Raw genomic sequence first — 27,773 nt, 5'->3', positions numbered from 1 at the left:
TGCAGCGATGAAAGCAGAGGTGAAAACCGAGACAAACCCACGGATGTGCCATAAAACCGCTTGTCGGGGCTGAGATATTCTCCTGTCAGCCCGGTGAGCTCGAGGCTCTGCAGTTGTTTAGTCGAAGATAAGCTTTCTGTGTGAGAGGGGAACCTGAGCAAGCCAAAGGCGAAAGAGGAGGGGGTTAGTCGGCCCACTGCAGTCTGAATCACCGCAGACTCGGCCCACCGCTGGATCATCATCGACGACATTTGCCATCTACGTGCGCATCCTCACGGAGACAGAAAGCAACTGGAAGGGACCAAGCCCGTGTTTGACCCTCTGCCGCAGCACCGAGGTGCGCTGCTTGGCAGGGCGTGCTAAATAATGAGCCAAAGGGACACACTGGTTCATTTGTTCGCTGGAGGGTAAGTCTGACTACGAATTTCGATAAAATATTTGAGTTGTTTGTATTATTAGCGCTAGAAATCAAACATAACTCGTCGTCTGAGTTCTTTAGCTAAATTAAGCTAGCTATCGAGGGCCGTTTTTCTGTAGAGCGCGTGCATGTGATACAACCCTGTCAGCTGTGTGCGCGTCACAGTCAAACCGTTGGTTCAAACAACACTTCCTGTTACCATTTCAAAATAAGACTATTTGGGAAGTACAATATTAATACGAATGTTACATAAAGACGACGTTTGAGCTTAGGTGTGACTTCATATACAGTACTGAGTATTTTAATATGTTTGTCGTTGTAAATCTGAGGAGTTATGTACCTCTTCTATTCCACTGACAAGATTTGAGGCTTTTATTTTTAAGCCAAATACGTGTATTTCCGGCCGGTCGCTGTCCTCTCTTGTTAACTTGATAAACCCCTGCAGCAGCCACAACAGAGCTGCTCATTTTCTCCAGAGATTTTGTATTTTTAAAACCTGAGAGATCAGTCAGATTAATTAAACGAAATGAGGGGTCAGTTAAATTAGTTTCTGTATATTTAGTTTTTTTATTGATGCATATTAACCTTTTAAAACCAGGGTAAATTGACTTGATGTCTTCCAAAACATAGGAAAAAGCATGACGGTGAAAGAAAAAATGAGCCAAAAATTGGCAAGAAATTAGTAAAAAGTACAAGAAGATTTCATGAAAATTAGGTTAAAAAAAAGTAGAAAATGAAAATCAAAACACAAGGAAATTACTTGAAAATTGCATTAAAATTAGAGTGTTTTGTGACAGTTTTTAAATGCATAATTATAATTGCTTTTTCCCTTTTTTCCCCAAGATATGTTGTTTTTAAATCTAAATCCACTTTTTTGCACATTGCCTTTCCCACCATGTTTTTAAAAGAAATCACATCAATTCGCGCAGATTTTAAGGGTTTAAATACTTGTCAAAGGCATCTGCAAGCAGCACCAGAAAAGTGATGTTGCTCCAGGTTTCAACTGCGGAAATCACAACTATTTTGAAGTCATTGTTAAGAGTATTTAGGAGTCCCCATACAATTTGATGTCAAGAACCATCTGATACATAAGATGATAAGTAGCCCGCAAACCATCTCATAAAATTTGTTTCGAAAAACTATCATCTTAAGATTTTTGTTCTGCATTAAAAAACTCTCTAAACTGTAGGTGATCATAGGTAGTAAAATATTGTTTAAATTAAAGTTTGATGCTGTTTCTGAGTATCTTATATAAACCACTAAATGAGGCCAAACAATAACTATGTTGGGTTAATCATGCAACCCATACAATAGTTTGGCAACTATTCTCATTCACAGCTCTACAGACAGGACCAAAAACTTGTTCATCAAAGAAAATATCAACACAGACTTTAAATGTATCAGTTAAATTTGTAAGTCATAGTTCAGTCTTGTCTTCAGTTGCTCTATCGTTCGTTACCTCTGCTTTTATCTTTGCACCAAACCATTGACATTTGAATTTATGGTAATTTCATCACACCACGACTCTACCGTTACCTCTTTCTTCAGAGATTTAAAATTGTAAAAGAACAGAAGAGACAGTTGCTCTCTCTAATAAACAGAATCAGATTGGCTTTCCCCAAAAAACAGAGCTCGAGGCCTCAGCTCAGTTTCCTCTCACAGCCACTGAGAGACGGCACATGCAGCAGACAGCGTAGCTCTGAATGTAGGCCAAGGGTCACAGCTGCCTGTGAGCATGAATGTAGGTCGATCTTTTGAAAAGTAAATATAGCTGGTGTTACTCAAAAGAGACTGCAGCCAGAGGAATTCATGACCAGCAGCCAGGTTCTCGGTGCTACAGCTAGTTTTCACTTAACCTGTAGAGCATTTATTTGGTTTGTCATTATCAACAAGTACTTTCCAGCTTTGCTGTGGTTTGATTGTGAAGCTTTGTCCACACAAGTCCTATTGTGAAGAACCAAGCCTTTTGAAAGCAGAGAGGATCAGTGAACATGCACGTGTGGCCCTGTCTGGGACAGAACATTGTTTTGAGATGATGTCTTGTAGCTCATAAGAACCAACTTTTATTTTATACCATATAAATGAAATAGATTTTATCATGAGGTGGGAATTGATTGCAACTTAATTGGCTTTATTTTGTTTACATGTTGATTGCTTCAGTCAAAGTCTAACCTACATGATTGCAAGTTTCTTTGCTTCGTTTATGATGAGCATGTTTTTCTTAATGATGTGCACATGTGTTTGAGTCCAGCTAAACAACAGCCACATTTTCATGACAAGTAATTTCTCACCTTCTCAGATGGCAAGAATCAGCAAAGTGGTTACGGTTTCAGTGCATGAAATGCATCATGATACCAGTCATACACTCTTAGCTTGCAACTTGCACGTTGCACTATCTTGCATATCAAAACACCAGGTCATGATGTGTGGATGTGTGCCCACTCCTAGATAATTTTAGAGCAAAAGGGAATAACAGATTATGTTACTAGTGATTGGGTTGGTCAGTATTAGAGGATGGTTACGTAAAGGAAACAGGCAGAGTAAAAAAATTGCGATAGATGATACTTAAACCCAGAGTGTAGTGGCGGGTATAAGCAGGTGTATGGGGTATACCCACCTCTTTTTCTGGCTGTTTACATTATACCAACCAATTAGCCAAAAAGCCAGTGTAATATACAGGAGAGTATACCTACTTCTTCCTCGGTAACCTACCCATATACCTGTAGTACACCCAACTCATCAACTACCACAACACCACTGCTTGGACCAAATATAAAAATGGTTATATATTGTATTTAAAGAGCGAATTATAGGACACTCAAAGATGCTTTACCGGACACATTAATGAGCACAAATGAAAACACAATACTAGTGCTATACATGCATGTTTGTAGTTATTTGCACACCATTATTTTGATGTCCCCTAGTGTAAATGCTAAAGCAAAGCATTGCATTTTCTCACCATGTTTTTCCCCATTCTTCCAACATTTGTTTCTGCACCCTCCATCCTCACCTCTACCCTGCTTCCCCCATAGATGTGGTGGCACAGTTGGAGCAATTTTGACCTGTCCTCTTGAGGTTGTGAAGACCAGGCTGCAGTCCTCCTCCATCACTCTCTACATCTCTGAAGTCCAGCTCAGCACTGTCAATGGAGCCAGTGTGGCCCGTGTCGCTCCACCAGGGCCTCTGCACTGTCTCAAGTAAGGAAAATTACAGAAAAGTTTAATTGTGATAACTTTGCTTTATTAGGAATCATTTAAAAAAGAAACCATGCTAAGTTCAGTTTTAGAAAAGCTTTGGGATTTGGGGAAAGGATAAATATGTAAACTCATTTTGAGCATATCCTTAGATTTTTTTGTTGCATTAAATATTAAATTGTCAACCAATATTGTGATATGAATATGGTGTGAGATTTTGTGATATTGTATATTCTGTGTTGTCTTATCCTGTTCAAATATCTCAAAAACAGCAAAATAAGAAGAAAAATAAAGCAGAGGGCAGAGTCTCTATTCATAAATATACTACCACACACTTCTAGTGGATCATAAGTGATGATTGAGAAATATTACTTTTCTATGAGTCCATATATTTTTTTTAGAAAAATCCTGCAACCTAAATACATATGTTACAATTTTCTGTAAAGATGCAAATGAAGGCTAACCCATGCAAATCTGCAGCACACATTGGTGCATGTCTGACCAATTTGAAAATATGTCAGCCTATAAGAAAATTTGCAGCCATCCTGAGTTGCATGACTGAATGACTGTGCAAAAACAAGAGCTGAAGTAAGAAGGTCTGAAAGACACAGATGAAACCTGTCAGAGCTGAGGAAAACACAGTGTTTGTTGTCACAGCACAGATCCATGTCAGTTGGTGAACTTGTCCATTGACTGTCTATGACCAAATGACACAGATTTCGTTTGTGACACTCCAAAATGAATCCACAGTGATAATGAACAGGTCGTTTGCCCTGCAACATTTTAATCTTGCCAGGAGTTTATAACGACTCTTATTTTATACTACATCCTCTCACACTATCTCCTAAGAAAAAAATGCGCTTTTAAAGGGTAATTATGTGCCTCAATTTAACACTTTGAATGATCCAGTAGACAGACAGTTCTTTCACCATAGTGAAAGAATTAAAAGTGTTTCATAAGAATGGCAAAAAAACTCACTCTTGCTAATCTATTAGTCTTAAACCTTCCCTAGGAATTGGGTTTCAGACTAATTTTGGATTACTGGTGAAATTTCTTTTAACTGCAGAACTTCCAACTAAGACACTTGCGCAAAGCAACAGATAAAAAGTCCACCCTCCACCCTATTGGCCTTGAGGGACAAAATAGATCTTGACCTCAAAGCTCTTTGTCTGTTTTGGGTACTTTCTCCTAACAACTTCTGGGAAACCAGTGTAAGAAATACACAATAAATTGTTCCTTTTTTGCCACTTGATATGTTATTCCTCCTCTCATTAGACAGTGGGTGGTAAGCATAAAGATGGGAAGTGAGAGCGAAGGGGAATCCAGCATTGGTTAGGTGTTTATTTGGAATCTACTGACAGCCAGTGTGTTTGGATACTCGTAATTAGCGCTGGTCACGGTGTTAGAGTAAATGTTCAACGCAGCTACAGCTCTACTCTTGTTCTCTGGTAACCTATTTCCAGTCTGTCGCAGAGCATGTCACACACTATTAAACATATTGCATAATGCACAAGCTGCTGTGTGTGGAATTTTCCACAGTCAAATACGTGAATTATTTTGGAAGCTAGGAACCTTGGACAAATCTGTCATGTTTTACTGACTGTCTCAGGGAAAACGTTGCTTTTTTAACATTAAATTTAGATTATTCAGGATATATAAGCAAAATGCTAATATTGCCCTTGCACAGATGAATAGGAATCCTTTTTTTCATCAAAATGGTTAACCAGAATTTGTTTTCCACACGTGTTTGGCTAAAAAAAGCGATTTTTTTCTTCTCACTGGGTGTTGTGATTACTGGGGATGTTTTCTTTGTCATTTTGACTGCTTTGTTAACAGTGCTTTCAGGTTTTTATTTAACATTGTATTAATGCCTCTTTCAAATGCTGTTAATTGAATCATTGTTTTATGCTCAAAGATGTTGGTCTTGTGTCAACATAAAGCAACTTTTTGTGTTGTCCTTGAGATAAAGCAGTAGCAGAAACGGCTCACCCCCACTGTGCGATACAGAGCGGAGCAGGGCAGAGGAGGGAAGAGTGGTATGGCAAGGAGAGGAAAAAACCCACACGAGTCAAAGTGGGTCAGTGTGCAGTGAGGTGCAGGCATTGTTCCATGTTGGTGCAGAGTATATTAGCTAATGATTTAAATTTTGTGACTGTTGAGAACACTGTCACTTCAAGCTCTGTGTTTTGTATAAACTTGGGCTGTTATTCTCAAGGAGATTCTGTTTGCTGTAAATCATTTTTGAGAGGAAGTATTTAGCTGCGGACAGAAGTTGGCAAAATCTCAAAGCCAGAGTAGGAAGGCACAACCCACAAATCCACAATCTGAACAAAATTCAGCTACGTAGCTGCTCCGAGAAAGGTCAGGGATATGTCTTGTTTAGTTGTGTGGGACAGTTCAAGTCTGGAGAATTTAACGTACCCAAAAGACCAGTTAATTATCTAGCCCAAAGGACTGCTTTATTGTTTTTTTAAATCTTGAATTTCTTCCCAGGATGTTTTGTACTTTGCACCACAGCTTATGCGAAAACGAGCAATGAATGAAAGTCAATTAGAGGCTGTGCTCATTTTGAACGAGGTTTCTGGGTTAGGTCGGACACTGATGAACAATCTTTGAACTCAGGCAACAACAGAGACTGAACACGTGAGTGAGCCATCATGATAAGGCCACCAGAGCAAGGACACGTGCCATTTCATTTATTTTGGGTCTCTCAGTACACTGATAGTGATCCCGTGTATAATGTTAGGCTGTATTGAGTGTCAGGTCAGGGCGAATTGCCCAAAAAGCTGTAATTTACTGGTCCATCTGCTTTGGACACTTATAAACCTCTGCATTTTTTTCCTGTCTGTTTACCCTGGTGCTCTGTAAACTAGCTCTCTATTTTTTATGTGATCTTAGGGGATTTTTTTTAAACATATGACAGTAAGCTAAAGAGCTGTTGTGCGTGTAACTAACATTATAATTGCCAAACCTCCAAGGAATAGTTTGACATTTTGGGAAATGCAGTTATGTGCTTTCTTGCTAAGAGTGAGATGAGAAGATTGATACAATCATGTGTTTGTAAAATAAATATAGCACCAGCCTTTGTACAGAAACACGGTAGTGGTTTCAAGTTTCCAGCCATTGTGCAAGACCAATCAGCCATGGGAGCTTGTTTCATACTTTGCATACGGACACGAGTGGTATCAATCGTCTCATCTAACTCTTTGCAAGTAAAACCCCCCACAACTGTTTCTTTAAAAACAAAAGCATGCCGATATTTTGTTTTGTATTGAAGCTTTTTTAAAGTAAAAGTTTATATGAAAACACCTGGAAACAAACTTGGTATTCACCCAGGGTGGTGCCGAGTGTTGTGTCACAGAGTGTTGTGTGCCTGATGCACGTTCTGGTCGGTTCACATTGTGTAGTCTTTCAGTCATTTTGTAAAAGATAATAAAAGCATAACCTAAAAAGTTGTTTATTAACCTAACTGTTGGCTTAACCTCAAGATTAAACCTACAGGAGACCTCATGGCCATTTTCAAAGAAAGATGATACACTTATATTTTTGCTCCTTGTACTGCTGGTCAGCAGAGTGGCAACTACAGCTAGACTTCCCTGCATAAATTACAAATTACAATACAAATCCATTTAGATGGGTTACAAACATACATAGAGTTGAGACCCAAACATGAATAGTATATTCTGTATGCCTTCATACTTGACATGTATCAAATAAAATGATCTCATGTCATATGCTTGTATTATCTAATTTGCCTTATTTAGCCAATAAAGTCCAACTTTCATTTTCATTAAAAAGAATAATTCAGAATTTTTGTTCTGAATTCTTGCAAGTGCATACAGATGATTATATCAAGTATGAACATGCTCTCAGCACGGGTTGAGAGGGTCACTAAGCTCGATGAGGCGTGTACTGCTGAATCCTGCGTAATCACACTCATGGATGCATATGCACGGCAAGGACATCTTTCTAAAGAATCTACCAAATTTGTGGTAGATTTGAATTCAAAACTATAATTTTAACTTGAGCAGACATTGCAAGCTATTCTCCAGATGGTCACATGATTATTTGTCCAAGGGTATACATTTTATATAAAGCAAATTACATAATTGTCTTTAAATGTAGTGTATGCTTGCTCGATATCATTTATGTATTATGATGACGTATGCAATAAAACATGAATTGAAAATCTCAATGTCTCTCTGCAGGTTAATTCTAGAAAGAGAGGGAGCCCGTTCGCTCTTCAGAGGACTGGGACCCAACCTTGTGGGTGTGGCACCTTCCAGGTATGTTCAGTGTTCTGGCTGTGGTGCCTCTCCTGCTAACCTTTTGTCTGTAGCAATGCCATAAAATCTTAAAAAAATAAAACCATACCTGATAATCAACAGTACAGAATATGTCACCACAATCTTTGACGTTAACAAGAAACCTTCAGAATGAACCACTGTTATCAGCAGTAGCCAGACCTGATATCAGAGAATAAAAGCATTACTGCGTCATTTACTTCATATGTTACATAAAACCTGGGGACACATTTCTGTTGAGTGTATTTGGGTTATTCTTGGTCTGGAAACTTTTCGAAACTCTAACACATATTTAGAAAAATGTATTGATATTATTAGTAACAAAACTAACATTTTTATTGTCACAATAAACAAAGTGATGGAAGGAATATAAATACACAACATTAAATGCTGTTTTTCTTATTATTACATTCAAAAGAAATATTAGCTGTTTGGAAGTGGCAGCCAAATAACACATTGTTGATAGAACAAAAATTGACCTTAAATTCTTCTAATTTGATATGAGGCTAACAGTCCTGCAGCCATGTGCTCTGTGGTCACCAGGCATACAAACTGAAGAAAAAAAGCAACAGGTTCTCTTTTTATTAAAAATAAAGACATGAAATATTTTTGTATCTAATAATTTATTAATATTAAATATTTAACAACACATGATAATGGGTATTTGTGTATTTTCTGTTTAAAGTTAATATTAGATCAAATTAAATTCAAAATTAGGCATGGTTGAATGTCTAACATCTGACTGAGGAATGAAGGAAATACTGGTGGACAAACCACACATAAAAGGCCACTTTTTGTATGATTTTCTTGTTTCTGACAGGGACACAAAAATTACAATAGTTGAAGAGTCACTGTTTGCTTCTGCTAGATCTTCCTAGGTTTTTTAATTTTTATTTAAAAAAAATTTTTTTTTTACAAGCTTCCAGCTCATTCAGAGCTTATTTTGGCAGCAATAATAGCGGACCACATAAACGGCAATGAACGGAGTGTAACTTAATGAAATGCAATGTAAAGCTTTGCTTCAAATCCTACAGGAAATGAAAAGGTTCCCGCTCTCTTAGCTTGGCTGCTCAGGGTTGCATAAGTCTGAATGGTACATGAGCAACAGCAGGCAGCAGCCAGCTGTGACTCTCCCATCATGTGACTGTTGATGTTGTGTTATCACAATGGAGTTCCTCTGTTGTGAGAGTTGTGTTGTGTCTAATCCCCTCCCTGACCTGTCTAGTTCTCCCTAGTTACTGGTGCATCACGTAGCTGTTGTCGTCCTCTTCCCATTGGTTTGTTGTTGTCTCTGTCTCTCTATTTGAGTCATCCATACCACATTCTGTCTCTCCCTCTCTTGCCATGTTTGTCATTCTTTGCCTATATTGAATCAGAATGGTTCTGTCCTCTGGGTCCTGCACTGTCTTTGCTGTCTCGCTCTGTCTGGCTCAGACTCTCTGAGGGGTGAAAAATGCCCCTGGGTGTGCGTGCATGTGTGTATGTGTGTGTCACTCCTGTGGGCTAGTTGTCCAGCTGTGGATATAGCAGCGTGTTTCCTGGTAATGACAGCTATAGCAAGCTGTGCTATAGGAAGATTTTGTTGCGTAAGAAGTGAGCCTGATGAAGTCAGAGGCAACATATGAGATTTACGGCTGTCTTATGTGCAGTTGTTTAAGCCTTATAGGCTTAGAGTTCCTACGCAACATAGAAAGGTATGGAATTTTACTTGGTTAATTTCCAGGTCTGGAAAAGTATGGGAAAAAAAAAGAAAAGAGAGTATGAAAAAATATCTGTGCTTCCAGACTGTTTTCTAAGATATAAAATCCAGAAATTTGAAAATGAATAGATCATACAAGCAGTGTTTTTCATGGTGTTTGGAGCAGGCAGCCATTGCAGCCAACATTTTTATCACTGTTTGAGAGAGTGCAGGGCAAAGCGAGCTTGATGTCATCGAAAGCAAGGCAAGAAGTACAGCGAGTGACTGAACGCATACTCCTTCGCAGAGCTGTCTCTTTGTAGGTCCCAGCCCGCAAAATAGGTCCGCCTCGCCTTAAAACTGAAGATCTTGACATCAGATACTAAATTTGTTTAAAAGAAAATGCATATCTTCGCACTGATTCCTTGCAAAAGAAACCATGCCTTTATGGCTGCATTCACTGCTGTTTTCATCAGCACAGTATATAAACATAACTGCACAGAAGCTGCGAAAACCACTACTTTTTGCAACTCATTTTTCGGTTTTATTTAATAAACGAGACTAAAAAGTATAATAGAAACAAGAATATAATACTATTTATTCAATACAATATATTCAGGCAAAATAATATGAGTCTAAGTAGCACAGCTTAGTTTACTTCTCCTCTTTCGGCAAAGATGTTTGACATTTAAACTTCATCCAACTTTCTGTGCATTTTTGTGAGAAACAGTAATTAACTTCAGTCTTTTGTTAATCACATGGCAACATGATTGCATTCATAGTTGGAATGTAACATACATGTTAACAGTTGGATTTTAAATCCATTAATTCACATGATAAACTTTGGACTATTTGTACTCAGATGTTAAATATGGTCTGAAAAATCTACCGAAACATCTGGAAATTTGAGTCTTTAGCAACTTGCCGCCATCAATACCTGCATGGTTCATTATGAATACAGCAGACAGTTCCAATTTTGAAGATGTATGGCATTATAAGATGCTACATTTCCACTCCATTTAATTGCAGTCTGTTTAAGTTAAAGCTTAAGATTCTGATGCAATATAATTGAATGATTTAGCAGATTTATTCCTCTACAAAGGAACGTCTGTGTTGCTGGGCTACAGAGTTAATCTCTTCTGTTATAATTAGGAAACAGCACTCTGATGCTGGAAAAGCTAAAAAAAACATCTAGTGATGCTAATGAGTGCGCAGTCCACTGGGCTTGCTACTGGCAGTCATTAGCAACACACACACACACACACACACACACACACACACACACACACACACACACACACACACACACACACACGTAACACATGCATAAAGAACAGCTTGCACCAGTAGCATCATTCACTGCGGATGAGAGATGCATGCACATTCAGACCCACTCACATAAATCACCTCTCATCTGCAGAGCAGCATGATTATGTTTTGCCTGCATGCTCTCAGATCAGATGGAGGGCAGGGAGGGAAGGTCAGCAGGTTTAATTCCACTCAGCAGAAATGTTGACTAAATCCTGTGATTTTATTTAGTGAGGAGCAGCTCGAATCATGGGAGATAAATCTGCTACTAAAGCCTGCTATGAGATTGAGATGCACGCCTGCGCACTCACACACGCAAACACACACACACACACACACACACACAGCCAGAGAAAAACTTCTTTCAGTGGCTTGCATTTAGACTACATATTAGCGTGGCTTAGCTCTATTGAATGCAATTGAAATCAAGTGTTCTTATTTAATGCATTAACTTGAAGATATACTATGAATCTCTGATAAACTAATACAAATATAATCCCTCTCAATAATCAGTTATGATCCACCAGAAGTATGTTGGAGTTAATGTAAAAAACAACGATTTATAAACATATGTACAATATGTATGTATGTATGTAAATGTATGGGTAAGAATAAAAATCTGAATATTTGCAATGGTTTCAATACTCATTTTCTGCAGTACTGATACTATCAATAGTACCTTTTTTGCCTTTTTTTGTGTAGTTAACTTTAAATTATATTTTTACACATGCTTCTCTACTGTAATTGAACCCAATTTTACTACAGATAGTCAGAAGTATTGATTATTGCTATTTATCAACAAATGTTGAGCTGTTGCATGCTGTTTTAGAAGTTACCTGGCTAACTGAGTAATCCTGCTTGGTGCAATACCCCACCTGGACTCTGATTTCTGAGGCCAGGTGTCTGACTGATAAACACTGTATACAAAACCAAGCTTACAATTCTTGCACTTTCCAATAAATAGCATTTTTTTGTTGTTAATGACCTGTGAAATTATCTCATGAAGTGTCTTTTATTTGCTGGCATGTGACTATCTGCAAATTAGTTTTAACAACTTTTTCTCAGAAGCTTTGCTTAACCAAACTACATTTCTCTTGAGGGTAGCTTTTCCTGTAGTTCAACTTCTTCCATTATTTAGTAATTGGTAACTTGGGAAGCTATGTACTTATTTACTTTATACTCAAACTAACTTCCCCAGCAGTGTTCAAAATATACCTGTAATATTATATGTATATTTACATATAAATTTTGCATTTATACAATTTGCCTGTGACAGTGTGTGTATTTGCATTTTTTAATTTACTTAACTCATGACTATAGTTAGTGATCTTTCATAGTGCAATTAGATTACTGAATGTTTTTTCTTTATTGTTCTCCTTTTGCAAATGTGTCAATTTGATCAGTGGTACCTTTGTTCAGACTGAAGAGGCTCTGTCTAACTTTTTCAGGGCGATTTATTTTGCGGCATATTCTACTGCTAAGGAGAAGCTGAATGGGGTGCTGGAGCCGGACTCTACCCAAGTGCACATGGTGTCGGCTGGGATGGCAGGTAATTACGGCTCCTTCTCCCCCTCCCTTCTGTCTGTTTGTAATTGTCTGTCGCTGAGTGTCATCTCTGCCTGTCCGTCCGTCTGTCTGTCTTTCTGTATAAGTGTGGGCAGTGTAAATCACTGATGGGTTTTATATCTATAAAAACATGTTAAAGAATTATTCAGTTTGTCTTCATTAGACAGATTTTATTTTACTTTATCTTTTCATCATTTTCACAATTTGAAGTATCCCAGAATTTCACTTCACCCCCCCACCCCAACCCCAACCCCACCCCTCCTCACCCCCTCTACATATACATGTGTGGGATGGTGGGATTTTCACAAATTTCAAAGCTTGTGAATATCTAAAGCATGCCAAAGCTAACTGATGATAATATCTGTTATAAGTAGGCATTGCGTAGCTTTTTCATGTATAGAAATATTAAATATAAACAACAGGGGTTTATCAGAAAGCACAATTTAAGACTCTCAGGATCAAACTGACTTTGAATGTGTTGAAAACAGCCTCACTTATGCTTCTTTCAACTGCATGGTTCGACTCGATTCACTTTCGGTACCAGATCCTTTTCTTTATTTAATTTCCCACTGCGGGTAGAACCCCCTCAGTCCTGCATGGATCTGATTTTCAAGACCTTTTCCAAAACTGGCATCACAACACCAAACTCGCCCCAACCAGTTGGCACACGGCCCAACCGGAAACCCCAGCCTGTTTAAAGTGATCATTTTGGGACATTTCATACATGTGAAAGTAAGATACTAAATTTTAAAACGAATTCAGAAAATGCAATTCAAATGAGGATTTGTGTTTATTCTCATAATGTTGAGAAGCACATCTCCACAGTAAACGTGCCTGATAGTAACACACCTGAGTCGGCAGTTAGCCACACCCGCGATCTGACCCACATTTTCTATGTTTCACCATGAACCAAACCTGGAAATAAAATTAAGACCTGCAATTCACCTTTTTTGTGGGACATGTGCCAGGTTCCTGCAGGTAACTGAACTGATGCAGGTGTCGGTGTAGGTGGGATTTGTAGCTCATTGCCAAAGTGATGTGGCATGAAACTGCCGTGACATCATCTTTAATGCAACACTCACTGAATCCTGAATCTGCAACCAAACAGAGGAAGGTCTGCACTTTGTTAATTCTATGGCGCAGTGTACTAAGTGTAGTTTTGCGGGCTACTAATTTTTAAGATGTGGGACAGGTGAATAAAAATTAAAATTGCGTTAGTGCGCAGGTTGTCCCATGTCACACCAGTGAAGATTCTCTTTGACCAGTTAGTGGTCTGCAGTGTTTTAACTCCACCTACAAGTATCAACTAAGCTTGCTTAGAACCTCAACACAGGTGAAACCTAAAAAAAAAAAAGTACCAAGTACTACCCACAACCTTTGCTATTGGAAAACCATAAACCAGCGAGTTGAATTGAGTGGAGCCGTGCCGTACCATGCAGTAGAATTGCTGTATTCATTTACTGTGAAACCAAGCCATGAAAGAAACATTTATCAATGTTTTAAACATTGCATTTTCTGCAATGAAAATATGTAATCTTCTGTCTGGCAAAATATTGTAAAAGAACCTTGAAATGATGCCAGTCACATAGCATATCTACTGCTTGCTCTTGCCAGCTTTTATCTGAGCATTTCCTCTGTGTAAATACACTTAGGCAATATAGTATGTTATCTCTTCATGGTGGCCTTTCCAGCCTACATATATTTAAGGAGGCAAATCCTAATATCATCAGTCTCAGACTTAAATGCAAATGAGACACATCACTCAGACTATTTCAGGCTATTATGTGCCACTGCTGGCACCATGACTGCTGTTTGACAAAAAGCAGAAAACCACATGGTCCTCAAAGTTTAGGTTGTGCTTTCCTCCTCTGCTAGCCCCTTTGTCCCCCATGTCCTCCTTTTTTTAATTTCCTCCTTTGCCCCTTTCTCCTCTTTTTATTCTTTCATTTTGAGGCCTCTCCAGAGGACTCTGTAAATGGTTTAACATCCCAGTTGTTACTTAAACAGTGTGGTCTGGGCCCCCTTCTTTGCTCTGTGTGTATAGAGGAGAGAGCACGGCCCCCAAAGGTCAACCGGGGCCCCTGGCACTCGGGCGGACACGTCAGGTAGCATCCCATTTCTTTACACTGGTATGATGAAAACCATGGTGATTTTTATTAATATTAGAAAGTTCATAATGGTTATTCATTTGTAATGATATTAGCATTGCTTATGGCAATGTGTTTGCTGCTGGACTGTAGTTTTAGCTTCTTATTGTAAGGTTTTTTTTTATTGTTTAGTCTTGACACACATCTTCCCCTCCCCCTTAGCCTGTTGCCTTGTTCCATCAATATAGTTAAGGTAAAGTAATAACACATTCTCCTGTGGATTTTATGTTGTCCGCACCAAAAGAAATGCTAACCTTGTCACTGCTATTTATGATCTGCATTTTGTCTTTTGTCATCATCCATCAACACCATCAGAGCCTCAGTCATTTCTTTTCAAGGAGAATCAGTATCATCCCAGAGTCTGGCACTATTTCAACATTAACTCTTTTTAGATGAGTTAACTTTTCTGAACAGATTCTGCCTTCACAGTTTGACCTCAACAGTACTGGCACCATTTTGAAAAACATAAATTATTACTTGGATATGGACAAAATGCTGAGAAGGCACAGACATGTAATGGGTAGAGATACTTTATTTTCATTGCATCTTAAAACGCAGCAAAATTGGTTGGCAGTAATACACTCCTTTTAGCAGCATATATACATACATGTACCATACAAGGAACTATTTAAAAATGTAATGGTCATGGATAGGTAGTATATATTCAGCCTGTCAATTGATTATTATTGTTAATCACAACTAATTGCAGAATTTCAATAGTTAAAAGTGATTAATCATATTTTTTGATCGCATGTTTTCATTTCCATTATTTTGTAATACAAAACAGTTTTCAAGTCCATATTGAAAACATAAAGCATTTCTTACCAGATTGTTTTGGTTAGAAATCAAACAACAGCAAAAAACAGCATGGGACAAACATAAAGTGGGCGTGTCTGTAAAGGGGAGACTCACGGATACCCAGTTTCTTTCAGAAATCTTGAGGTCAGAGGTCATGGGCCCCCTGTGAAATGGCCATGCCGTGTTTCCATCGCCAAAATTTAGCCTAACTTTGGGACGTTATTTAGCCCCCTTCCTAAAAAGCTGACATGGTTGGTGCCACTGGATTCCTTAGGTCCTCTAGTTTCATTTGATACCAGTACCATCACTCTTGCTTTAAAAAAATAACCCTTTATGTACAGACCTTAGAAGCATCTTGATTAATTCATTAACGCTGACAGCCCTAATATATATATAAATATATACTGTATATACATTATGTATATACATTATAGAACTATGATTGCGATTATTTTATGAAATGTAGTTGGAGTAATGGAGCTGGTTGAACTTTAACACAACATATTGAAGAGTCGGTAGGTTTTTTCTTTATGTTGCACATATTTTTTCATCAGGTGGCAGTTGCATTAATTTATCTATAATACCTTAAATGAAATATCTGTGTAGTTGTACTACAAATGCCTTGTACTTAGAGTACAACAAACTTCTTTTCTCTGTCTTTCAATGGGACAGGAGGCAATATGGCCAAAATCTTCTATTATGGTTGAAGTAATTTTTTTATCACAGTAACGGTGTATATCAGGATACGATAAGTGTTCTGTTAATTCTAATAAAGAAATGGTTTAAAACAACCATACCGTACTTCGTAACATCTGATCATTTCTTGTTTTTTCTGTGGACCTCTCATACAAACAAAAACAACATGAGCATTTCAACAAAAATGACTCAAAACAGTGAAACTAAAATTATTTTAAAATGAAAACTGGAATCGTGAGAATCAAAGGATCAAGGGAGATGCTACATATGCTACATAGCCTGCAGTCAAATCTCTACCGATAGACACATTTCTACCGTCACCCAGTATATATACCATCAGATTGCCCACCTCCAGTCTTTCAAATGCGCATATTTCTTATTCAGTCTTGTCAGCACATTGGAAAAGCAAAGTTAAAGAAAGCCTCAGTGACTGAAGATAAATTTGACCCTGCAGCCTTTTGTAGAGTAACTTTATGGAGTCATGACCTCCCCTGCTGTGAATCGTGGGCTTTTTTTGCACACGGAGGGGGGAGGGAAGTCCCACTCCTTCATTTAGACTTATTGTGTCTTCCAGTAGTTAATCTAAAGCATGCCTGTCTTCTCCAAAATGTAGGTCAAACTGCTCTGGAGAAACCGCACAGAGATTATGTGCGTATAGAAGGGTCAAAATGCAAACATGCAGCTGCAGCTCCTTACAGAGGCCCAGCTCAAGGTCTAGGCCAGGCTGCATTGGCTGTGAATGTTTCATCCTCATGACTTGTCTAAATTACCAAGTAGGCGAGTGTCGTTCACTTCCATTACCTGAAGTATTTACTTTGTTGTGATTTATGGATTTTATTTTGTGACAAATTTGCATGCAGACATTTTTATTTAAACAGTATTAGTTCAGAGGAATAGGTGGTGATAATGTGCAGAAATTTTTACACATAATGGACATATTGCTATTTTAAGCTGTCCCGTATTCTAAATAGGCAGCAAAAAAACAAAAAAAACCCCATTAAAAATAAACAAAGAAGAAGAAATAGAATAGAAAGAAGAAATAAACAAATGATTTTTTAATGATACAGTTTGGGCTTTTATAACTAAAGATAGAAAGGAAAGGCTGGAGAGAGAGAGGGGACGTCATGCAGCAGTTTGAAACAGGGGTTAGGGTTAGGTGACCCTGCTAAGGAAACTTTTGGAAAACGTCCTCTGAGATCCCATTTCCAATGTCCTCTTGTATGACATTACAGGACAGTTTCTTTCTTTCTTTTTTCTTAAAGCAGGCTAGCTCTCTGGAGACACATTTTTATCAACATGCAAGGACACACTCAGTGTTATTTTTAAATGTATCGGGTTGTTTTGGAATAAGGTTTGGCCCAGAGACATATTTGGGGCTGGCTGAGTTGCATTTAATGTTCCATCTCATTTATTTCCTTCACTATGATCAACCACTTCATCCTTGTGTCATCACATATTCATTAAATGGTCTCCTCACTTCTTTCATCACCATTGTCCACCTCCCAGAATCTGTTATACACATCGACAAGGTTAGCATTTCCACCTGCCTCTTAGTTTTCTACCTAATTTCAGTAGGCATTTGATTTGAAAATGTAGATTATAAACTGATAATGGCACACTGATAATGAAGAATACATCCTCAATTTAATTTTCTGCCTTTGTATTTGTGCTTGTGTTTTACCTCACTCTGGTGAGATGGAGCTGGAGTTTTGGATTGGGTTGGCTTCTGTTCAGTCAACATTTTCTATATGCCCGCTGATAAAAGAAGTAAAGGGAGGGATAAATTGTAAAGTGAAAGTAAAAGAAATGTAAAACAGTTAAACTGTGGAGTAAATTAAAGGGGACGAGGCTTAGAGCTTGGGGAAAGGGGGGGGGAGGGGGGTCAGTCCTTCACCTCCCATCTCTTCTCCAACTACCTGTATAGTACCAGTGGGTTGGGGTGGGTTGTTGGTGGGGTTGGGGGTGGATGTGACTGCTGCTTGTGTGTGACTGTGGTACAGAAAAGCCTGTGTCTATTTTAGGGCTTTACTGTAAAGCTTTCACCCCTGCGTGATTGGGTGGGAGACCCCCGCCATCTGTGCCCCCCATATCTGTAGGCTACTAGCTGCAGCGGGGAGGAGCTGGAGGAGCTTTGCCCCTCCCTCGTGAGTACACGCCATAGACGCTACTTCCTTCTACTTCCCTCTTTTTTCTTCTTCCTCTTTTTGTTCTTCTCTTCTTCTCTTCAACAGACCTGTGTCTTCCTCTCTTCTTCACGCAGTTGCCTTAACGTAGGGCTGTGTTGCATTGATACACTAGATGTGACTGAGGTCTCTTTCTAGACTTGCCCTCGTCTTAGCTGTTTTCTGCAAATGGCCATGTTTTATTTCTCTCTCTGTGACATCATTTGTATAAGAAACTTTTAGAGAGACTTTGTGTCATTTCACAATGATAGAAAGTGCTCATCAATTAGCTTTACATCCACCATACCAAACTTAACATTATTGCCTAGTGTCTTACTTAAGCCGGTTTCAGACTACGGGAGTTTTGGGCATTGGTTTGTACCGATGTTCAGCCCAGATTATCTGGTCATGTGGTTTTCAAACTCAGTCTTAAACCTCCCAAACTGCTTGTAGGCTCGTCAGAACTGCTCCGATGATTTTAAACATGTTTGATGTGTAGGATGTATAAACAGAACTGGATACAGTGTTTGAAGGGACCAGGGGGGCCACGGGGCTTCATGACGGACATAATTCGACTGTTTGGCTACACACAAAAAAATCTAGCCCTTGAGACTTGCGTTAGCAAGCATGCTATGCTATTGTTATTGACTGCGTCTCCCCAACCATTTTCTCATCCAGACTCGTTTAGCCTTCTGCTTTTTTTTTCTCATTGCAAAGCATGTTAACATAGAGCAAGTTGGGGCATCACGCCACTCTTAGTTTTGTTTACATCTGCCTTCCCAGGAGATCGCGTGAAGTGGTGCATTCACGCTCCCTTTGGCACAATAATCTTTATATCTTGCAGTGTGTGATGCACCAGTATTTTCAAATCTTGTAGCGTTTCATGTTGAGATTAGAGAGAAAAACATCTGGGAAAAAACTTGATTACGTGATGCAGCATGACTTCAAAACCAGTTAGGAATTTCAAACTCCTGTAGTCTGAGCCGGGCTTTAACAAAAACACAAAAAACAGTTCAAAGTATCATCACCTGTAAATAACTCAGAGAAGAGCATGCACACACTCACATCTGCTTGATATATATTCTGTCCATTTTCAATGCATTTTCAGGGGCCCCATAATTAAGTGACCCTAGTTTCAAACAAATCTAAGAACTGTGAAAGCACATGGACAAGGTGACACACTACCATTACGAAGTAAAGTCTGCACAAAATTTCCTGTCAGAGACTTTCCACTTTAGTCCTGCTGAATAATTGAAAAATCTCCTTCAGATATCATTTTGTCGCTCTGTGCTGTTGCAGTTGTGCTTGTATCAGGCCAACAGCCTGTTGTTAGTGTCTAACCAGTTAACTACTGGTTTGTTAGGTGTTACAAAATTAACGTAATAGTTTATTCATCAACTAACAAAGAATGCCCATTTGTAACACTAACCCAAAAATGAGAGAAAATTGAACGCAATGTCAAAACTAAGAATCAAAACTTCTGTCTTGTGACTTGAAGTTATTGAATGATAGATTTTCTTGATATATTTTGTGTGTATTTCAAAGCACATGAAAAGTTATACTTTAAAAAAACAGACCGTCTCAGCTCTTAAGCTCTTTAAAATGAGCATATGTTTCAATAGCAAATGATTTTTTATTAGAAACACAAGAGCTCTCATTAGCATTTCAAAGAAATGAATCAGGCTGCAGTAGAATAGCAGTCTGCTCATTCAAAGGCCTAAAATGACTTTGCTGCTTGGCCTCATTTCCCAGCATTTTCAGTTAGATATTCTTTAAAGATGACAAATGAAAAAAGAAAACCCTCACAGCTGCTGCCTTCATGCACTGTTGGTAGTTAAGAAACTTCAGGAATAGAACTGCCGTTTACATATGCCTGTGTAGCATTTCACATGAAGAGGATCAATATGTGAAAATGAAAAAGCATGCATTTTAACCAGTTATTCAAAAGATTAAAATAACAGATGTTCTTTGATAAAATCTAATTCTCTTTGATAGTTTTGAAATATCATTAAAAAAGCTGAAGCGAGTTGATCCTGTTTAGTGAAGTGCTTTCTCATTGTTCCTGTGCAGTATAGAATATTTAATTTAGTTGATTAGATTGTGTTTTTCCAAATGTCTCTGCTTCTGTCTGAACCTCTGTATTCCTCTGAAATTCCCAGGGTTCACCGCCATCACAGCCACCAATCCCATCTGGCTGATCAAGACCCGTTTGCAGCTGGAAACCAGGTGAGGAACCCCAAATCTTTGTTTTAAGTCTAGAGGCTACAGTGTAATGGGCTGTATGATAATGAGATTAAATTACATCGTTATTAGACTTAAAGTCTCTGTATGATTACAGATCCCGGGGCGAGCGGCGAATGAATGCATTCGAGTGTGTGAAGCGAGTGTACCAGATGGACGGCCTGCGAGGTTTCTACAGGGGCATGTCAGCGTCTTATGCTGGCATCTCTGAGACTGTTATCCATTTTGTCATCTATGAGAGCATCAAACGTAAACTGCTGGAGTCCAAGGCCCAAACCAGCATGGACGAAGAGGACGAGTCCGTCAAAGACCCCTCAGACTTTGTGGGCATGATGCTCGCAGCAGCCACCTCTAAGACCTGTGCCACCTCCATCGCCTACCCACATGGTAACAATGTGTTTCACTCAGTTTCTTCTCCTTCTTTTCAAAGGATAAGGCCTATAATATACTATATTTTTAGTTTTGTCAGTAAATCCCATGAAAAATCCCAAACCAACAATGTATTTGTCCATATCTCAGTACTTTCTGCCAGTTGTTGGCATACAGCCCCAAGCCCACTGCTTCCTACTGAAGACCTTTTAAACAGGTCATAAATATAACCTTATATTTCAAAACAAAAAAAAATATGGTTCATTTTCTAAAGCAGTTAGGCACTGCACATTTCAAGAAATGTACAAATTGATGTGATTTCATTAAATTGTGTTGCCGACTTGCCATGTTAACAGGGTGCAGAATTTTGTGAGACAATGGAAGTAGTCACACCCTCATCATTTGGACACTGGATCAAACTAACATCCAACATAGCAGGTTACCAATGAGTCATACTCTCATACTCTTTTAGGACACCAACATTTGCCCCTGAGCCCATTCCTGGACTGCATCAACATCAGAAGCTGTTTTTGGATTGGCCTTTCCATGGGTTTTGTTAAAAAAACAAAACACAAAATATTGAATATCACAAGACTTATCCTTATAACTTGATGCTGTCATGTTTGTGAGAGGCATATTTAATTTTCAGTGAGGCAGTGATTCACTTTTTCTTTTTTGTGAAAGTATCATGAGCCACTTGTGCTATAAAAATCACTAACATTCTCCACCTACATACAGCCCACAGCTGAATACAGGATTTTCGATACTTTCTGCTAGAACCGTCTAAAGTCAATGTGGGACAAAAACAGAAAAGAAGTACCAAAAAAAGCATCTCTAGTATTCAGAGTGTCAGAAATAGATATTTAGCTTAAGGGAGACCACACAGCACTCAATGGTAAAGTCTGACAAGAACTACTCGTGGTTAATGGTTTATTTAACACACTTTTCTTCTTCTTCTGCCCTCACATCACAGAGGTGATCAGGACACGACTACGAGAGGAGGGCAGCAAGTATCGCTCCTTCTTCCAAACTCTGCTGACAGTACCCAGAGAGGAGGGATACAGGGCGCTGTACCGCGGCCTGACCACCCACCTCGTCCGACAAATCCCCAACACCGCCATCATGATGTGCACCTATGAAGTGGTGGTCTACCTGCTCGGCCGTTAGCCCAAAAGGTGTGTCTCCTTCCTGTTATCAGAGGGAGACAGTTAGCAAATGACTGTGGAGGAAGCCCTTTGGCAAAGGAGAGTGAAGACAAAATGTCAAAATGAAGACCAAAGGAAAACCGAAAATACTCGAGTGGACCAGAAGATGAAAAAACAGGAGCTAGGAAGGCCCTTTGTTACCATATCAGCACCATCACCTCCAGTTTATCAGAGCGCTGGAGCAGATAAAGGGCGCTACAGTTCACAAAAGAGGAAGAATGGGTAGGATGAGAGAGTAGGCACTGACACAAAGGACACAAAGAATTTGGCACCTTAAACTGAGGGTACCTCTGAAGGATTTTAAGCACAATTCAGTGGCCTTAATAGAAACGGTTTTAGTTTGTGTCCTTCCCTTTGAGAGTGAAAAACTGCCTTTTTCACTCTCGGCAGAGATGATATTGTGAAAGGGGAATGCTTGGAGGCAACTAAATACGAAAGGAGAGATGAAAATTAAATGTAGGTCAGTTTCACTCGACTTGGCACTTTTTGTCTGCACTGGTCTTGTTTCACTGCTGTGAGACTACTATACGATCAAATGGCAGTTAAGGAATGTTTAGTTAAATCCTAATGAAAGGAGGAAGTTTGCATTGAAACAAAGACATTTTTCAAGTCACCTGAACCAACCCATCTTTGCACTACATGTGTGTCTTCAAGCATTCCCCTCTGAACACTGCAGTCAACCCCCTTAACGACTGATGTTCATACACAGCTAAGCGGCCACAAACAAAAACACAAAGATGAGTTTGTCATGGCCCGTCACTGGAACACATGCCTCAGAAACCAACTTTTGTTTATAACAGAAAAGGTCAAAAAGCTGTCATTCACTGTTTTATTCCCTCTATATCTCAGTGCCTGGTGGTGACATGCTTCGGGTGAAGCTGGCCCTCTGTGCTGACAGTTTCTCTTTGTTAAAACTGAAATAAGATCAGCACACAAGGCCAGCTTTTCCTGCATCCTGTCGCTGTGCAGGACTTAAAAATCTTGTGTGAAAACACGAGACCAACAGATCATTTTTGAGATGTGAAGTGTGTGATTGTCCTAAAGGTACGACGACTTTAAGGGAAACGTTGGTATTTTTCAACCTGGAATATTTTTTCCCAAGATTTTGTGTTTAAGGGTGTTTTCATATTAGGTGCTGCTCAGCTTTACAGTAGTAACGTTGTTCTGTACCTGAATACACTTTTTTATCGCCTATGTGAGGTTTTTGTTGTGCTACGATGTAGAAAAGGGCGCTGCAGATGGACACTACTGTCCTCATCGACAAAGCAGTGAGGCAAAGGTCTGTTCCTAGTTGGAGGAGGAGCCACTGGTGGCGGGCATGGAGCTCTCTGCCAGAGCTCAGGTCATAAGGCAAATCTGGGTCTGATGTGGTGAGCTGTGCTGCAGTCTGATAAAAAGGCATCAGTATTAAATTGAGAATGTTTCATAACCAGCTAAAAACTCTGTGTAGTTACATAAAACAGCAGTCTACCTCTGTGTTTTGGTACATTTGGTGTTCACACCTGATGTGTGTCACACTGGAGTAAACATAAACCTTACTCAAGACCATCCAAGTGGACTCAAGCATCAGCGCACCATGCACAGGAACCATACACAGTATTTTTGCTAATCAAACGAACTTGTCTGTGGAGTCACCTCTGTGAGACTTCTCTGTGAGTGTGACTTAAACAAACAAACAAACTAACTGGATCAAGGGAAAGATAAAGAAAAACAGTGTATTTCTCTGTAGGGTCTTTTTCATAATTTTGTCAGGCATTTATAGTAACACTCTGAATGTCAGTGGCAAAAACAAGCACCTTTAGTGGACGTAAGTTGATCGTGTGCAAATGCCCCAAGTGGTTACATTGCAGCGTTTTTAGGCTGCCATCTGCAGTACTTTTAAAGATTTGTTGTCTCCATTAGTCACTTTGACACAAAATCACTTGTAAATGTAGTCCAGGTTGAAAACTACAGAAGTTTCCGTTTGAGTATCTGCTATTGGAGTGCCACTACTTGAATATAATGTGACGGTGTGGGGAAATGTTGGAGTGGGAGAATGTTGACGGAGTTTCATCATTACCCCATAACCTGTTTGTGTGTGAATGTCTAATATGTTGGTCACTTTCACCATGATGATGATCTAACGATGTTAAAGAATATGTGCGTGCGTGTTTGTTTATCTGCGGTCATGTGTGCCTGCATGTATAATTGATATCTACTCCAGATTTCCCTCCACTAACTATTAATCTTTCAAGACACTGAGGTTGGGAGTGTGGAAAAAGCTCCTGAACAATAATGGCAGCTTCCATTCCCACTCTCACGCCAGTCTTTCCTTCCAGTGGCTTCCAACTGACCTGATAACATGCACGTTTGTGGCCTTTTAGGCTTGTGCTTTGCATTTTTTTTTGTGTGGACAGTTTGAACTTGTACATTGTAAAAGAAAAAAGAAGTATTACTGTATATCAAAATGGTATTTTGCGCAACTGTTCTTATAGCAGATATATTGTACAGTTTAAAGTTCTCAGTAGTTGTGAAGGATGTTCAAATGTGTGTACATAATATAGATACTGTATATGCATATCATTTATTGTTTTTTTTTTTCTTAGGCCTATGTATGATCATGCTGTAGTTTGCAGTTGCAATTTATTGTTTTCATTTATGTGCAATTTAACCTTGTTTGACATTGACTGTCGACATGAATATTGATATTGCTTGACAGATTTTTCTTACAGTATAAACTTTTGTTTTGTATCTTGCTGTAAGCTGTCATGCAAACATTTGTGCGTACATTAAAGCTAACAAATACTGCAGGACAAATACTATCATGTAAGCCTTTGTGCTGCAGCGTTGGTTAGTTTTTTTTTACCAGGTTCATAAAAAGTGTTCCATTTTGCAAAGTTTGGATGTTTCTGTCAATGATAAAAGTTTACATTGTTCATTAATCAGAAGTAAATCAGGAAGATTTTTGGTTCTCCTACCCCTTTTCAACCAACATGGAACAGGTTTTGTTGTGGTTCCTGCACTTAATTTTGAACCATTCGGAGCATTTAGACCAAAAATAAATTGTTTTGGAACCTAAAAAGTTCAAGAGCCAGAGCTAATTTGGTGGAAAAGGGGTACCAGCAACATGTTCTGAATATAAAGATGGAAGTATTTTTTAATGTTCAGGAACTGTGGCCATCTTTCTGTAACAGTGTACAGAGTTGGGATTGTTAAATTTGAATTTGAGAGATTGAGGAATTGACAAAGTAGTCTGTTACTGAAGAGGGTTGTTGATAAAAACAGCAAATTCACCCCTTTAAAATATCAGCTCAAGAAGTTAACATAGTATCATAAAAAAAAAAGCTTGGGAAAATGTGGCAAATCTTGTAGAACTCATGCCCTTTATCATTCTGTTCCTTGAATGCTTTTAAATTGGTTCTAATCAAAACATCCTTTCGCATGACATTTAAAACTTCTGAGCAGAGTAAAACTTTCCCTCCACAACCTCTCTTACCCAGCTGCTGTGGTCTCAGTTCACACTCATTCTCCATATGGAACTGATAAAGTCTGCACAATTTTCATGTTTAAAAAAAGCATTGTTTATTTCACCAATTACCGAAAATCTGATGCATTCACGCATGATCTTCATATTTTCCCTCACATTGCAGTGTCATTTCAGAGGGAAACCAAGGCCTGTGTTGTAACTTGTAATGGTTATTGATTTTCAATTGACATGTTGCTAGCCCGTGGTTCTGGAAAACGAAAATTGCTGACTCATTTTAACATCAATGTTTTCCTGTAGAACACTAATAGCTTTTATGTCTTTGGCTCAATTGCAGTAATACTTGAGGTCAAATTACTAAAATGTGAAACAAACAGACAACTGGACAAACATTTCACTTTATTTTTACCTCTCATTTCAGTGTCTGTATGCAATTCAATATCTTTCTCCTGTATGCTTGGGCAGGATGCAGCACAAGCACGGTTGAATGAAACCTGGAAGATTTTTTTTTTTTTGCCAGATCAATTGTTGATGTATTTTTTTTGTTTTGTTTTTTTTGTTTTTTAAACACAAAAGTAAATAAAAATCAACTTGCAACTAGAATAATATCTGCTTTTGTCCTTTATCAGTTAATTTATTTATTTAGCTATACTGTGCAGGTATTTTCTGGTTTGTAGCCCCTGAAGTCAAACCGAAAACACTCTTCTTTGGATGCTGGGTTAATTAATGTTAGACTGTTTGGCTATGTCTATTGCTGTGTATGTGGATTGAGAGTAATGCAAAAACAAACAAAGAAAAACAGACAAATAACTTGTATTTGGACACATTCATGCCCAGTCAAGCTGATTCTGATAGGGAAATAAAAACACCCAGCATGTTTGTAATTACCAACTATCACCACCAGGAGGAGCCAAATAGCTCCTGAGAGAATCAACCAGTGCACAAGTTCAAGTGACTGAATTTACATTTTTCTGTTTTGATACTAAATTGCTGTTGAGAATACCATCTTCATATTGTCAATCGGTTAAGCGAGTCTGTGTCAAAAAGCGAGATGGTTTATTCTCTCTGGCGCACGCACACACACACACACACACACACACACACACACACACACACACACACACACACAGAGAGAGATTCACACTTTGCTCATGTTATGATAATTTCCATGCTCAAACACTGGAGGCCAATAAAGGCATTGATTTATGTTTAGCTTTCTCTAATGCACTTGTAATCCTTACGAGCAGAGGTAATCAATGGATGTGGGTAGGTGGAAATTGGAATGATCCATCATGATGCATGGGGTGGTTGGACTCAGTGATTTACATTAAAAATGGACATATTACAAGAGTTTATATTGATCTTTAACTGCAGTTGTGATTGTTTAGCACAAAGAGCACACACTGACTGCCCCTATTACAACTCGATACAAATCAAACGGCCCTGCACTGCTGAACTCAAACAAAACATGCTGAATTTCAAATATTACAGCAGATCGGTCCACTGATCTCGTGGTTATGTATTAAATTGACTTTAACAGCCCGTTGATTTGTTTAGTGATAAATATTCTGGTGGAAACCACAATCTGGGATGTACACAAGAACAGAGAAAGCGTGGGGACCATGATGCCTTCAAGTGCTATCGGAATCGACAGAAATGCTAGATGTGAAAATGGCTTCTGACAATAAAAAAAGAAAAGCTAGTGAGTTCATTATTTATCATCTCTTACATTTGTGTCCTAACTTAAATATGTGTGGAATTTTCATTTTCTTTTAACTAGTATGCACCACAAGGACGACACAGCTGCAATTCTGTTATGCTTGCATAATGATAATTCCTTGCATTGTTAATTGTTGCATATTAATACTAATAGTTGCAGGTAACTTATAATAATGCCGTGAGAATATTACTTAAGAGACCTGGTGGTGTAGTATAAGTGAAATGTTTGTGGCTGCAGGACTCAGTACCCTCCAAGCTGTTTTAAGGAATCTCATGTATAAATTTATCTGTCTCTGAAAATGAAATAATACTAGTTCTATCCGACATAAGGTAAAGCACTACAAGGTAGTGCTGTGGAGACACTGGTATAGTTGTCTCTTTGTAAGACTTTAATATATATTGATTAATTTGTTTTCATACCATGATTTTACACTGTGTTTGTGTTTGTTTCTCTATTGTTTGTGATTTTTTTTTCATATGGACCTGGGTCTGGAATAAAGGA

At 38.6% G+C, this 27,773-nt stretch overlaps 1 protein-coding gene across 1 annotated transcript; it reads left to right on the top strand.

Annotated features, from left to right (window-relative positions):
• On the top strand, positions 1 to 26,165 carry LOC121950946 (solute carrier family 25 member 36-A-like). The gene is made up of 7 exons (XM_042497083.1): positions 1 to 407; positions 3,454 to 3,618; positions 7,824 to 7,901; positions 12,354 to 12,454; positions 20,434 to 20,500; positions 20,613 to 20,902; positions 21,858 to 26,165. The coding sequence occupies exons 1-7, from the start codon at positions 367 to 369 to the stop codon at positions 22,049 to 22,051; spliced, it is 936 nt and encodes a 311-aa protein (XP_042353017.1). The 5' UTR covers positions 1 to 366; the 3' UTR covers positions 22,052 to 26,165.
• The last annotated feature ends 1,608 nt before the right edge of the window (positions 26,166 to 27,773 follow it).

The sequence above is a fragment of the Plectropomus leopardus genome, chromosome 12 (genome assembly GCF_008729295.1).
Source record: "Plectropomus leopardus isolate mb chromosome 12, YSFRI_Pleo_2.0, whole genome shotgun sequence".
NCBI lineage: Eukaryota > Metazoa > Chordata > Actinopteri > Perciformes > Serranidae > Plectropomus > Plectropomus leopardus.
The sequence above is the reverse complement of the archived record's forward strand: the minus strand, read 5'-3'. Positions and strand labels throughout refer to the sequence as shown.